We start from the raw sequence: 14,381 nt of genomic DNA on the forward strand, positions 1-14,381 counted from the left end.
CGGCCTCGGGTATCCTCTCCCAGATTTCTGGCAGTGTAACATACAATTGGGATGGAGAGTTGCCGTCGATGTATTTATGAGGTGGTTTTCAAGTCAATTTTGAGGTAGACCAGATGTAAGACAGAAATTACACAATTCGACCTCAAATAAACCCCACACCACAGACTTAGGCGTCTAAGTTTAGCGCCTCAGCGCGCGCAAGTAGCCAAGGGGATCACATATAGTCACTTAGAATGATCGTATTTGGGTACAGTCTTGGCTATCAGCGTTGTGCTCAAACAACACTCAGTGTTTGTGATCTGCCTCTATCACAGTGTAATTGAAGTCCAAGGCACCAGTAATGAATGCAAAGAGTAAACCGAGGAGCAACTACCAAACTAATACTTGCCCAACTACGACGCCCTTATTACGAGGCTGAGGTGAGACTTAATGACCGAGAAGGGCAAAATGGAAGGGAACGTGAGAAGAAAGTCACAGCCTTGTTCGCTGGTTATTTAGCCAATATCCTGCGTAGGGTCAAAAGCGGAGAATCTCTCGTGGCTAGTTATCTCTTCAGACTGGCTGAAAGCTCCTAGAGCTTTAAGCCCCGTATAGCAGTTATGTGCAGCGCCAGGGAGACCAGAGATATTCAAGGCTGGGGCCTCTGATATGGCCAACCGCATCCCGTGATGGAAGGCGTTTACCATCACGATGAGTAAATACTGCACTTTTCATGATATTGCTGTTCAACAATAGACAATGCAGGTGTGGACTTGGCCTAAAGTTCGAGCTGATATTACCTTTCGTTTCCAACCTGCACTTTGTGCCTTCCACGATGCGAGCCCTCTTTTTTTTTTATTATTATTTTCAAATGCGTCCAGTGGCATCACAACTATGTTTCCCATGCTATCTTGAATTGGAAAATTTATTTAGTACAAAGGCTGATTGCTTACCCGTGAGCGTTGGCAATACTAGAGCCCAGCATCTGCCGAACTGTCAACCTTCAACCGCTCGCGGTTCAACTTTCTAATGAGTTTCAACAAGGGCCCATTTTAGATCCTGGTGTCCGTCTGATTCATCCACTAACATATCCAGCAAATGATAAGTGGCCATGCAATCCCGTTATTGGCTGAAGTCACATGCTTCCAGATCTTGCTGAGATGCCGCGGTGATTCACCAGAACAGATGACCAGAGTCCTGTTCCATAGCGTCTCTGAATCCCAAAGTGCACTGACAATAACCCGGTCCCTGGCTTTTCAGCGGCAAGGCTATTGATTAGGTCGAGGGAATGCTTACGTTACTCGAAGGCATAGAAAACATTTGAACTCCGAAGTCCACGCACCTCAGTAAGTGGCCGGGATCTACATTGTTTACGAGACTTCACCAGCTGAAATGGGAAAAAAGAAGGGCCACTGTATTTGGGTATCTTATTCACTGGTTCAAGCTTCCAATTGGTTGTAGCTTTTGACCTATATATATCCCAGAAATACGCTTTAGTTAGCGAGTTAGCCATAATAATCATCAACTCTAAATCTCGCCGCGAGTACACTCCGCCTTCAGCGCTGTGAAGGGGCATCGCAGTCGTTTATGTACGCCCGCCAGGCTGATTGGTGGGCTCGGCCAATTCCCGATATAGTGAGCCCCTGACGTGCTCTCGGTAAGTAGCCAATGTGTATTGGAGAACTTGGAAGAAGTGTAATATGTGCAGTCGAATAATCATGGGCCAGATATCCAGACTCGTGCGCTGAACGATGTCAGGTATCGGGATGGTAGCCGCGAACGATTGAAAATGTCGTATATATCCAAAACAGCAGCCAGGCTGAAAAGATTTCAAGCCCGCACATGGTGCAATCCTGTGTCCTTGCGGCCGTTTAGCGGTCGCCAGCGCGTTGATGGCCCCGTGGTGGTTGAAGCCCATTGCGGACGTCAAAACCCGAGATCCATACTCCCTCGGGCGTATAATATCCGTATCCACAGCGACAGGTCCAGTGCCGCCGATCTACCCCAGCCTGCTCGATTGGACCGCAATTATGCGTGCAGTTTGGCGTTGGAGCTGGGGGCCTTGGGGACGTTGGAGGCCTCGGGGACCCAGGAGGGGAGGGGTCGCCAGACTGCATGAAGGCGATAATCATCAGCTTCATAAAGCCAAATTATCGAATAGCCAAAGACACATCATCTTGCAAGACTTACTGTCATTGTGAAATTGATGCTTGGTAGAAAGAAAAGAGTATGTAGGAATAGATGAAAAAGTAAGGACGGTTCTCCGCATCTTCTGGAATATGTCTATCTCCACCTACCCGAGCCGCACTCCATATCATGCATGTCATGGAACGGGCTAATGGAGCGTCATGCGATAACTGACGTGTATGGGCGCAAGGGCCTGAAAGAGGGCCGGGATAATGATTGGGGAACGGAAGGGGTCTTCGTTGAAAAGGGTTTCAAAAGAGCGTCAGCCTGCCTGATTGGTTTCTGGAGACGATTCAGGCCTCAATGCATATGAACATCTAAGTGTCGTACTGGCAGTGCGTCAATCTCTTTGAAAGTGCCCAAGCAGGGTATATCACCCCAGGAGTTCGTCTGATGCTGAACTACAGATGGAGAGCCAAAAAAGTATTTAAACGGTATTCGGTGAGGTCTTGTATGACAGCCATAGAAGTTTTCCTGCCGGTACCCTTTCTTCAGTGTCACCCTATTTTCAGTAGAATTACTTTTTATTTTGACCAGTACTGCGTGGGGGTGGGACGGCAGATCTAACGTGCCCTAGCCTGGAATAACTCCGCACCAAATGGCCTCCGAAGCTAATCAAAGGTGCTGGAATAAGGCAATCGAGGTAGGCATCTCACAAATAATGCCCCCAGCTGGACAAGAGACAAGCTGGATAAAGTGACCGATAACTGATTCAAAGCCATGGACGCAAATGATGCATAGCTCTTCTTGGAAGAGTCGGCCAAGGATCCTGGCAAGCGCCGTCTTGTTCACAATCTTCCTGTCTGCAAACGGGACGATCTCGTGACGATGGTGCAGGACCAGCTGACCGAAAGGATGACTATTGGGACATGGCATGCAAGGCTACACCGATTCATCGCTGCGATGACTCCCTACTGTGCCGCTGTTGATGCCGTCGTTCAACATGAGCCGCATAATACTGCTCTTGTCTGGGGCTCGATCAGAGTGATTATCCAAGTGAGTAAAAATGCTGGTATTCATTATTCTGTTTTGTTCTTTTGCTTCCTGTCCCACAGCGCTCTCGTTTTGGCTTGACTGCGAACTGGATGCGAAATTTCTAGGTCATCGTCGCTCAGCAAGAGACTTCCGAAGAGATCAACGACGCTTTCGAGTTTATAAAGTATCAGATTGATAGTTACCACAAATATCTCGATCTATTCCCAGACGAGCTTTTTGAGGTAACAAAGCTGATCTATACCCGCACTTTTGAGTACATCTTGCGCGTGCGTGCGTGGCTAGAGCTTCGCCCAGCGGCTCGGTTTCTCAGAGCGGCCTTTAGCTCCTTCCGACAGAGACTTACAAAAATTCGCCATTCAATCAAAGAGTGGGAGCAGATTCTCCAAAAAGTCTATGAGGTGGCATTAGAGACACGTAAGCACGCACCCTTGTTGGGCCCGGCCAGCCAAGGCAGCCAATTGATCGCATCGAAGTCGCTAATCTGCAGCTTAGGGAACCGGAAGATACTCCAGCGTGTGTCACCCTTGCTGATTGCAACCCCGCAAGCTTGTGAATTTATTCATGCTTAGATGCCATAGAGAATAGGGAGAGTCAGGCAGGTGAGTCTAATAGAGTGCCAACGCTCCACGTCCGTACCGAAAACTGACCGTATATGTTCCAGTAATGGAGCGAGCCACGAAAAAAGGTACGGGCGCTATGGCCAGTAACCGATCTCAGTAACTGAGCGTGGCTGACTATAAAACGCTTTCTCTTTATTCAAGAGCACGAGCTGCTGAAAATCCACCGCTGGCTCGATGCGCCACCGGCGATAGTGGCGAACGTTCCGGAATGGCATGAAGGGACCTGTAGCTGGATCTTGCAACATGAAACGTTTCGGCAGTGGGCACAGAATCCCGGAGGAGGATGTCTGTGGATACATGGCAAGCCAGGTAAAAAGCACTCTTTTCTTGATGCGAAACCACGTACGAACTTGAGGCATTACATATAGGGTGCGGAAAGTCAGTCATGGCAAAATACCTAGCCGCAACAGTAAACGATCAGTACGTGTTCACCCACTTCTTCCGCAACCATGGAGACCCACGATTGGGGCTGGCATCCAACTTCGCCTTGTCTCTGATCTCTAAGGCCCTGGGAATGTCCGATATTGTCGAAAACCCAGGGGCTGAAAACGTAATAGCCGGTATCACTCCGCTTATGAACATGCCATCGAGTAAATGCCAACTGCGGCAGCTCTTGTCAATCTTGGATCAGCTGTTAGAGCTACTGCCTGCAGTCACTCTGCTCGTTGATGCACTGGATGAATGTTGCGATATCCAGGGTCCAGGCGGGGATCTCATTTCAGACTTTCTCCGTCGCGCCGGTACGCGGACGGACCGCCGGGTTCTCTTGTTCTGTCGCAGTCATCATTATGCCTTGACCGGATCGCTGAGGACCGGCTATGATATAATTATGGATGAAAAAGCCATCGCGGGGGACATTCGCGCCTTCATAACGGCGGAAATCGAGAAGGCCGGGCTCGGGTCTCTACGGGAAATGGTCTTGCAGAAAGCCGCAAAGGAGAGTCAAGGGATGTTTCTGTGGGCTAGGCTGATGATCCAACATGTCGCAGCGGGGCGTAACCTCAAAGCATGCAGGAGATTGATTGACGAGTTTCCTCCAGCGCTCTTCCATGTTTACGAGAGATCCCTCGCGCAGTCGGCAGAAAGCTTCAGCGCAGACGACCACGACCTACGGTACGATGTCCTCCTTCTTCTGCTTGGAGCCCAGGAGAATCTCACAGCTGCCGAGATCTCCACGGCTTTGGCGCTCTCTCCCGACACGCATCAGCTCGACAGTGAATTGAAACTGATCGACGCGGAGACACGGATTGCTAGAGTGTGTTGGCCGCTGATCGAGTTCACTTCCGATCGCCGGATCCAGTTCATCCACGGGACAGTGAATGAATTCTTGCTATCAGGCCAGTATCGCCCTCATCGGTCCCAGGTGGATCATCCTCCCTTCCCGCTCTCTTTGGAAGACTCCCATCAAACGCTGGCACGCCAGACCTTGCAGTGCTTGTCCCAAGAGTTGTACCGGACTTGGCAGCATTCCGCGAGGCTGCTCCATAAACACCTCTTACCACAAGAGCCCGAGGCCATGATGGAGACAGACAGCACTGTCAACGAGTCAAATGACTTCTACGAATATTCTTGCCGTCACTGGCAGGATCACCTTACGCAACTGGCCGAACCAGGCCCCATTATCCTCGAGTTGCTGTCCAAATTCCTCAGGCGAAACGAGTTCGTCGCGTGGTCTGAGGCAATGGCCGATCTGCTAAAATTGAGCACCCCAACTGCTCAGGTTTCTGTGCGCGCAACGCTCCAACAATGGCACACGGCGAAGCTGAAGCCCGTTCTGAGACCTAGTGTTCCCTTGGAAGACTACTTTTTAATGGCTCACCAAGGGCTGAGAGATGAGCTGGAAAAACAGGCACGAAACGCGGTACTGCCTTATCTCCCATTAGTTCGTCTCGGTGATTTTTACAACGTAGGGGGAGAAACTGTCGCGGAGTGGGAGCTAGGGTACCAATTCAAGAAGGAGGTGGTTGCTGGATACGAAACCGTTCTAGGCAAACGCAGTCGGTTTACTCTCAATGCAAGGACGAGTTTGTATCAGGAATACCTCTGGAAGATGCGAATGGACGAAGCCAGAGAAGGCCTACAGGACGTCGCAAAGCTGCAACTTGAGTCGGTGGGAACAGAGCTTCCGGACTACTATATCACCCTCTACTATCTGGGTGCGGTCGAGTTCCACCTTACCCTGTTCGAGGCCGCCCGCCAAACACTAGAAACGTCTGCCAACGGTCTCAAACGGCTCTTGGGTGAGGTCAACTCGAAGGCAATCCAGGCAGAGCTTTTCATTGGATATGCGCTAGAGGCACAGGGACACTTGGGTTCGGCGGCTACTCTTTATGACGACATCTGGCACAAGTGGACAGCCATTGCCGGCAAGACCAATGGAATTGCTCTGATGACACAAACAGCGCAGGGTTCCGCCTACAGAAAACAGGGGCAGTTTGATGCGGCGAAGGATTTGCTTACACGTTCCTGGACGGAGAGGAAGCTCTTGTTTACAATTGGGAATAATGTGACTGTGGATTCGGGCATTCAGCTGGCCATCCTATGGCGTGACTTGGGAGACAATGCAAGCGCCATTGATACCATTGGAGAGGTAGTAACGTCGGGCATATTTCCAGGTGACTTTGAACGTGCTTGCCAGCTTGATCATCTCCGTGCTCTGATAGACTTCGACAGCGGCCGCTACATGGATGGTAAATGCCGCTTGCTGCGTCGCTTGGGCCAGGCAGGCAATGGCGACCAGCATCACAATAACCGAGAGCTTTTGTGGATCCGTATCACCCTCGCTGACGTTATGCGGAGTCATGGAGAAGGCGACGATACTCTGATATTGTTCTCTGACCTAGTCACGCCGTTGTCGTTGCCAGATGAGCTAGACGATGAGCCCGAACCTCCCCAGCAGCTGGAAATTGCAGAGAAGGCCCTCCGATACTTGAAGTCATACAACCAGGCAGCGGCAACGAAACTCCTCCAGAGTCATGGGCTCAAATGGAGGCGACCCAGAGATTTCTGGATTCTTCAAGGCGGACCGATTGCGGATACCGCACGGATGGCCCCCCCTCGAAATGGGCCAGGTTAGATTCGGGGCATTTTGACTAGCCACACAGTCGGAGATCTAGGAAGCGGAATATAGGTCAAAGATCCGAGATTTTGGTTGCAGGATGTATAGCGGAAATTGAAAGTCGGTGTCAAAACTCCGGGAACTAGGGCTGCCTACGTTCTCTCAGCTAACCAGCGATCTCACAACCACCTGTTAAGACTATGTGTGTACATCCAAGTACGAGCCTGGCTTGGACCTGAATAAACGGTAGCAGCTTTTGTTCGTAGTTTGCACTTTGCTGCTGCCACCATGCATAAGACAACGAACGCGGTCTGTCTCTGCAAGTCAGAGGGCAGCGGCCACTTCTTGTTTCCAGAGCCTTTTCTGGCTCGCTTATTCACGCGGTTTTGGGCAGCGAGGTGGCGACTAGTCTACGTAGTCTAGCTGCTATAGGTGACAGAAGAGCGTAGACGTGCTGTCTCTTATAAGCGAGGCAGCCAATCACCTCGTGCTCTGTAATCCAACAACTCATCGCCAACCAGAGCCTTATTTTCTGTCCTGGCTGAGCCCCATCATATTCCAGGTGACTACCTTCTGCTAAGTACTGCCCATCTCCTCGAGGAGTAACCATTTATGATATCATAGCGCTATCAAAGGGTTCATTCTCTCGTACACCCATCTGTCACTGGTACCGTTAGTATGGCAACGGAAGACACGCCCTTACTTGGGGCGCCCACACAAGAAGCAACGAAATATGAAATCAAACGAGTTGTGCTCGCGTGTTCACCAATGTAAGCTAAGGAGACAGATCGCTCTCAATGAAGCTGGATAATTGACTGCCATAGGCTGCTCTTGACGGCGGCTGATAGCGCTTTCATACTCGCGTCTTTTCCAACGTTAGGTAGTCAACCAACATCCCAAATACACTCCGCCGCAAATGACGAACAATAACATCAATAGGTTCGCGGTTCGGGCACCTGGATGACGTTCCCTGGGGAATGATCGCCTACCAAGTCGGCGTTGTCTTCGGACAGTCAGTCGTGAGTATTGCTTCGTTTATGCTCACATGCCGAATTGACCTAACAGATGCCCATACTGACCTGCTGCTAACAGTATAGCCGCCTTTCAGATCAACATGGGCGCAAGCAGATTATGCTTCTGGCGCATTTTCTTTTTATCATAGGCATTGGCTGTCAATGGTTGGTCAATCGCTGCTCCTGTCCTTTACTGCGTGCGTACTGACCCTTTCACCAGCCTGGCGCCAAATTTCTGGTTCATAGTTGCGGCTCGAACAATTACAGGGCTAGGTACAGCAGGCATGCCCTTGATGCTCAGTACTATCTTAAATGGTAAATATCTCTTTTTTTTCTCAACGCCTCTGCTTCTACTGAAGTACCTGCACAGATATATGCAGTGAAAAGACCAGGTCGGCATGGCACGGCATCAACCCCTTAGGCCAACTTTTGGGTGCCGTTGGCGGAGGGTACATTGTGGACCACTATGGTTGGCAGGTGTAGGGCCACCCCAACTCTCCTGTTTTGCGCAATATACTGAGTCCGCAACACAGTGCCTTTAAAGGTGAATTCGTCTGGGCAGTACTGTCCTTTGGAGTTGTCTGGTGGTGCCTGCCACTTAGAAGGCTCGACGGCTTGTGGGTGCAGTGCAATCCTCGAGCAGCCCTTGTACTTGCACTCAGTCTTATATCCTTGGTCTTTTGTCTAGACAATGACCTCGCAGGAGTTGTGGTGCCCCTGATTCCATTCATTGCTTTTTCCCTCGCCTTTTGGTGGCTTGAAAGATGTGCCACTACTCCTCTTCTACCGTGGAAAAGTCTGCGGGATAAGCCTATGGCATATGTCGTTGGCCTGGCACCTATAACGGCCTTTATCGATATGTCAGTACGTTCCACGCCAACTTGATCGTTCACGCAAATGCGCTGATGTATCTGACTGTTCCGCTACAGATCCTGAGCCTTCTGCCGTACTATGCGCAAGCATCCAACATGCGCGCTATAACGGCCATCGGTGGGCTAAGTATGGTATTCACAGTCGGAGAAATTCTAGGTCATTTGCTATGCTCGTCTATCCAGCGCGACCGACACGTTTTTATCAGTTCCCGAGCGCTCTCGTGTTTGAGTGTTGGTGTTCTATTGATCAACCAAGGTATTCCTCTCCATTGTCAACCTTGTGTGTCTTCAGTAATTGCTGACCATACGAGACTGGGTGAAACTGGTGGGCTTGGGTTTGGCAGGCTTCAGCTCTGGGCTCGCCAACGGCACCTCTATGACAATGATTATGCGGTACACAGAGCGCAAAGGAGTAAAGCAAGGTAAGACAGGGTTGCCAAGAGCATCAACTACATATTAATATCATGAATAGATCGATGTATCTTGTACGGCGTATATCATCTGGTCGTTGCTATCGGCAATCTGCTTGCGCAATCTATGATTATCTGGTTGCTTCAGCGCCTCATAGCACGAAATATCCGATCAAGCCTACATCGTGAACCCCCGGACGACATCGACAAGGTCGGTTCTATACTTCTACTATAGTCTCATCGGCATATGTTGACTATGAATTCTCAGATTGTCAAGCACTGTCTGGAAAGCTTTGATTATGCTGGCACGCTTCCCGCCTGGCTGAGTCGTCGGGTGCGTGCGTCGTTCCTGGGAGCTATACAAACTTGCTTCGGTAAGTCTCCCTCCGCCAGTATACTAGGTGGTCTGGCCTACAGAACTGACGCTGTATATGTATTAGGATACATGCTAGTTATTTCAGCCGTAGGGGCCATTGTTTCGCTCCGCTACGGCTCCAGGTATTCTAAGATAGCAAGCGACGCACGCTGAGCGCTGAAAATTACTGCACAACTGCCACTAACCTTCCGCCTGTAAATCTACTGTTCTGTTCTACTGTCTCGAAACATACTGGAGAAAGTATATCTGTGGGTGTCAATAAGTGATTATCTAGAACGAAGTCACGGTTGGCGATCTCATTCCTAGATCGACCATGCGTAGTGGATCTACGATAATATAAGTAAACATGGAAAGGTCAGCAGGCCTATCCATTGAACACTGGCCTATTTATAGCTATTCACACTAGCTGGGAGATAGTTTTGATTCTTGCTTAACTGACTATACCCGACATCTCGTGGTGCAACCCGCACCTAACCCACCAAAAGCCTATCCGTTTATCCAGGATGAATTTTTACCTGTGGAGTAATATATGCCCTTACCTACGCGTTTTGCAAGTTGCGCGCTGTTCAATATAGGGTTTTACCTGGCTTAGTCAAGTACCTGTACGCTTGCAAATTCTCTCTTCAACGACCATGGGTGACTGACTGCTTGATTTAAGTCTCTGGCAGTAGCATGCGAATCCTACTACTCCTTTGCGACTAACTCAACCCAGTGAGCGGATCTATTGTCTAATATAGTTCCTGCTTGCATTATCTGGGTCTAGCTTTTTCTCCAGTATGTTTACCACTCCGGTCAAAGTCAAAATATTGCCGGGGAAATGGTTATCTATTCTGTAACAGCACCTGGAGTAAACATCTTGGCTATCTCTACCCTAGCCTACGAGCAGGTCACGGCATATCGGACAGATATACCCTTACAGCTTTCAATTGGGGGTTATTCATGTAACGGCTGGTAATGGATCTTTCTGTCTCGGGTCAAGCCCTAATTGCTGGGTGCATCATTACCTCAAGTCTATTCCGGGTTGCTCGAACTAAAGCAACCGAACGTAATCGAGGTGTATATCATTCCAGCGCTATATCCAACGCCTTGCTATGACACGTTTCATATTAGTGCGCCTGTTCCGCAAGGAACTCAGCATGCCCTCTGGCCTCGACATTTTCCAGCCTGGAAGATAAAGATGCAGACCGAGCCTTTCACCGTATTAGCGGGTTCGACCCAGCCTACTACCTGGGCAAACACGATGGCTGTCATTGATAGCAGATCACATCAGCCAACTTGTTGGAATCATCGCGATGAACAGAAGAATGACAAACTAGAAATCTCAGAGTATTGACAGAAGAGAAGCCCAAATTCTCCTAGATAATTTGATCCTCTGGAACTAGAGCCTCTTATCCATAGGTCGAGGAATCAACCAACTTTTACGAAGGGGCAAAATTGCAACCGGGACCCGCTCTTATAGATTGTGGCCTCCGGGCTGGCCATACTATTTGTACTCCAATAACATTATTTGTATCCTGAACTGTAACTAAGCCCTTCGCATTTGCGTGGTAACATTGGAAAACCCTCTGGGAAAAACCAATGTCAAGGGAAACATAAACTATTTACAAGGGGTGGTACAGTGTCAAAAAAGAGGGGGAGGAGGGGGGGCGGGGGGGGGGGCCCACGAGAAAACAAGAAAAAAAAAAACCAGGCCAAAGAAAGTTCCAATTTTCAGAGAACCCATGTCAGTTCAAAAGCCATGAATTAAAACCATTAAACCATATCCTCACCTTAAGAGCGCAGAATGCTCACAGCCGCCTCCAAATTCTCTATCTCCCGCTTCAAGATATCGCGTCGTCGTTTTGATTCTGCATCTTCGCCAGCGACCATCTCCAGCTCCTCAGTACCCAGACTCATCACTAAATTTGGACTGAAAATTTGGAGCGGACCGTCATCAGTTTCTAGGAGAAAGTAGTGTATCATTTGCTGGCAGACTATATCAACGAATCGCTTGCGGGCTACCTTGTAGTAGCTCATCAGATTGTCAAGAATATCCTCGCACACCTGCTGCCTGTTGTCCTTGTCGATAGTAGAACGCTGACGGAGCGATTTGACAGGTATATAAGCATCTCTGTCCTGAAGAGACCGCTAGCGCTTCAAGGGACTTGCACATGCGCTCATTACGTTTCTTTTGGAGGTTCGCGTTGAAGTAGTGATTGAAGGTAGATGGTCTGCCTCCACGCTCGATGGCCAACAGAAACCGGGCGTGGTCCATTGCCCGATGATAGGCATTGCACAGTCTGTGGGCGAGCAATCCTTCCCATAGTTGATCTCGGACCTGCTGCTCTGGACAAAGTTTGGTGAGAAGCTGGAAGATGTAGTCGTGCACCACGGCAATGGCCTTGCTCGCATGGGAGAGAGCAAGTGGCTCCCATTTCTCTGACTGATCTTTAAAAATCCCAGCAAGGATAGCACTGCTGAAATTGACAACTAGTGAGAACCCCTCCAGAAACCAATCTAGTTTAGAATTCCACTTACAGTTACAAGTTCCGGCCCCCGACTAGACTCGAACACTTTCTCAATCAGGGCTCATGATAGGACCCTTGAGAGGCTTGGGACATGTATAGTCTTCGGTTTGAATGATATTATTCAGTTCGGGATACTCACTTAGAGGAACTTTGAAAGGAAAACTGTCAGTGCTGGTCCCGTATGAAGCCTCACCATCATCATCCCATGTAGCCCCGAAATGTTGCTTGTGACCTCCTTCCAGAAAGTATCAGAGAAAACTTCGCTCAGCTTAACCACTTTCGTAATCAGTTTCAAGTTTGGCTCTGCCTGACTAAACATATTGTCTCCCGCATAATATCCGTTCAATACAGATTGAGTCATGGTTTGAAAACAAGGAGCCAATTTTCCCAGAAAATGCCTCTGGGCATTGGAATCATCTCTGGCCGGTCCCATGATTTCCAGCTCGGCCCTGCGCTTGCGTAGGCGCCCTTCAATCTCCAACTTGACAGGACCAAGCTCTTTGCGGGAGATAAGTATCAGCAGCTCTCGTATTCTAGTTTATAGAGCGATAATGCCGCAACAATCAAGAATGCTAGACCAAGGAATCGCAGCAAAAAATGCTCTTTCGTCGGCAAGACGGGCAGGCAGTGTTGAATTGTGGTCATCTGCACTGCGGTTCTTGACAACATGGTATTTTAGTTTGAGAACATTACATCTCCCCAAAAGCAAATCCATTGCCACATCCTGAGTGGCTTTCTCAGTGGCAAGGTCTGGTTTTGTCAAGACTTCCATTGTTCTGATATCGCTCGGATCGGTTTCTTCTGCAAGTTTCAGAATCTCCTGAATTGTAATGTCGACATTGCAAGGCATAACCGCGAGAATACTGTCAGATGGTTAGCAGACCAGGTCCAGGAAAGATGCCGCGGAGGCTAACATAGTTCTAGAATCGGCCATATATGACTCGACCATGTTCTGCACCATCACAATATCACTTTCCGTCATCAGGCTTAATAGAGATGTTAGTGAAACGCCCCTCGCAAAATATCAAGATCTGCTTGCCATCTGTAGGAACACAAAATATGCCAGGAACGTCAATAACCGTCAGATAGTTTTACTACCGTCGATGTTAGTCAAGTTAGTGATAAAGCGAGTAGAAGCTGACCTCGGGTCCGCTGATTTCGATCTTCAGTATGTCCTGACTGAACGCGCCAACGCCAGTATCTGAGCTATCTGTGCTCATACGGATTTCCATCACACGGTGAGCCTGGAAGGGAAGTTAGTAAATGCTAACTTCAGACATCTATCGGACATGAAGTACCTCGTCAAAAATCTTAGCAAGCTCATCGTTATCAATCTCCATGAGGCGGCGCTGAAACTTAAGCAGGCGCGACTTGAGCGCCTTGTCTGCGTCGGGACGGGAAATGATGGATACAGAGACGCTCTTCTGGGATTTATAGAGGCACGTAATCTGCGTTGCGTAGCGAGTGCAAAGGCCCACAGCATGAGGGAAAGAAAATCCGGTTTAGCTCTCGAGGACCGAGCTTTTTCCAGAGGGCTGGTGTCCGACAGCAACAAGCTGTTATAAATGTTAGATATTTCCATGCAGGAAAGGCACTGGTTTCTGGAATACCTGAGGGAGAGGGATAATCGAGCCAACATTCAGCTCTCTTAACTGATTGATCTTGGCCAAGATGACCTGGTCTGTCAGACAAGACTCGGTTCCCATAATGAGCAGTATCTGTCAGAAGAAGCACTTGAATGTAGCTGAGAGTGAGCCATGATTGAGTAGAAAGTTAGACCGGCCCAGGTTTGGTGGGTGACATGTTCAATTTATCTCCTTCGCATCTAGGTCAACCCACCGGTTGAAGACGAACAACGCTTTGATGCAGACGTATTTAACAGCAAAGACAAACAACAAAACATGTCTGATACCGGCCTCACCGTCACCTCTACCACTCTAGAGTTTATGCTCTCTAAGAAAATAATAGTCAAGCATAGGGTAACAGGCAGCACAAGCAGAACTTTACTGGATAGGCCCGTTAATCACAAATAGATTAGCTGAAGTATTCTCTGCCTTCAAAACCCAAGCGGGAAGAAACATCAGGTAGCATCATAATTTTCTTTGAAGGCCTGATTGTACTTACTGGATACTCAGCTTGCTACATTCGTGGTCTTAGCGGCTTGCAGAAACGGCCCTCAAGCAAGCAGCCGCGACAGGTTCTTAGACCAGGCTCAAAGGTCATTTATTCAATTATCCTTATTGGAGATCTAGTCTAATCATAACCCTCCGATCTTGTTCACTGTATCATCTAGCCAGTGTGGACCACCCTGAATTCATATATGCATGCAATCCAATGATCAAGCAAAACGGATAATTCTTTGT

The 14,381-nt window shown here is 48.9% G+C and overlaps 4 protein-coding genes across 4 annotated transcripts; 2 read left to right on the plus strand and 2 right to left on the minus strand.

Annotated features, from left to right (window-relative positions):
• Positions 1-2,764: 2,764 nt before the first annotated feature.
• On the plus strand, positions 2,765-6,912 carry BDW70DRAFT_148431 (uncharacterized protein; the record flags this gene model as incomplete). The annotated part of the gene is made up of 6 exons (XM_073738866.1): positions 2,765-2,809; positions 2,908-3,162; positions 3,267-3,576; positions 4,184-6,754; positions 6,785-6,853; positions 6,887-6,912. The coding sequence occupies 6 exons, from the start codon at positions 2,765-2,767 to the stop codon at positions 6,910-6,912; spliced, it is 3,276 nt and encodes a 1,091-aa protein (XP_073598458.1).
• Positions 6,913-7,406: 494 nt separating this feature from the next.
• BDW70DRAFT_131271 (MFS transporter) lies at positions 7,407-9,728 on the plus strand. The gene is made up of 12 exons (XM_073735957.1): positions 7,407-7,610; positions 7,665-7,720; positions 7,780-7,859; positions 7,933-8,018; positions 8,074-8,168; positions 8,224-8,332; positions 8,387-8,717; positions 8,783-8,981; positions 9,037-9,147; positions 9,198-9,346; positions 9,404-9,509; positions 9,576-9,728. Exons 1-12 carry the CDS (start codon positions 7,519-7,521, stop codon positions 9,662-9,664), a joined length of 1,503 nt encoding a protein of 500 aa, XP_073598459.1. The 5' UTR covers positions 7,407-7,518; the 3' UTR covers positions 9,665-9,728.
• Positions 9,729-11,281: 1,553 nt separating this feature from the next.
• Positions 11,282-12,868, minus strand: BDW70DRAFT_148432 (uncharacterized protein; the record flags this gene model as incomplete). The annotated part of the gene is made up of 7 exons (XM_073738867.1): positions 11,282-11,561; positions 11,593-11,678; positions 12,029-12,078; positions 12,158-12,242; positions 12,278-12,325; positions 12,368-12,543; positions 12,637-12,868. 7 exons carry the CDS (start codon positions 12,866-12,868, stop codon positions 11,282-11,284), a joined length of 957 nt encoding a protein of 318 aa, XP_073598460.1.
• Positions 12,869-13,133: 265 nt separating this feature from the next.
• Positions 13,134-13,724, minus strand: BDW70DRAFT_157665 (uncharacterized protein; the record flags this gene model as incomplete). Its single annotated transcript, XM_073740393.1, has 4 exons — positions 13,134-13,262; positions 13,317-13,466; positions 13,536-13,574; positions 13,629-13,724. 4 exons carry the CDS (start codon positions 13,722-13,724, stop codon positions 13,134-13,136), a joined length of 414 nt encoding a protein of 137 aa, XP_073598461.1.
• Between the last annotated feature and the right edge of the window lie 657 nt (positions 13,725-14,381).

This window comes from Aspergillus foveolatus (genome assembly GCF_047715535.1).
Source record: "Aspergillus foveolatus strain CBS 279.81 unplaced genomic scaffold BDW70scaffold_10, whole genome shotgun sequence".
NCBI lineage: Eukaryota > Fungi > Ascomycota > Eurotiomycetes > Eurotiales > Aspergillaceae > Aspergillus > Aspergillus foveolatus.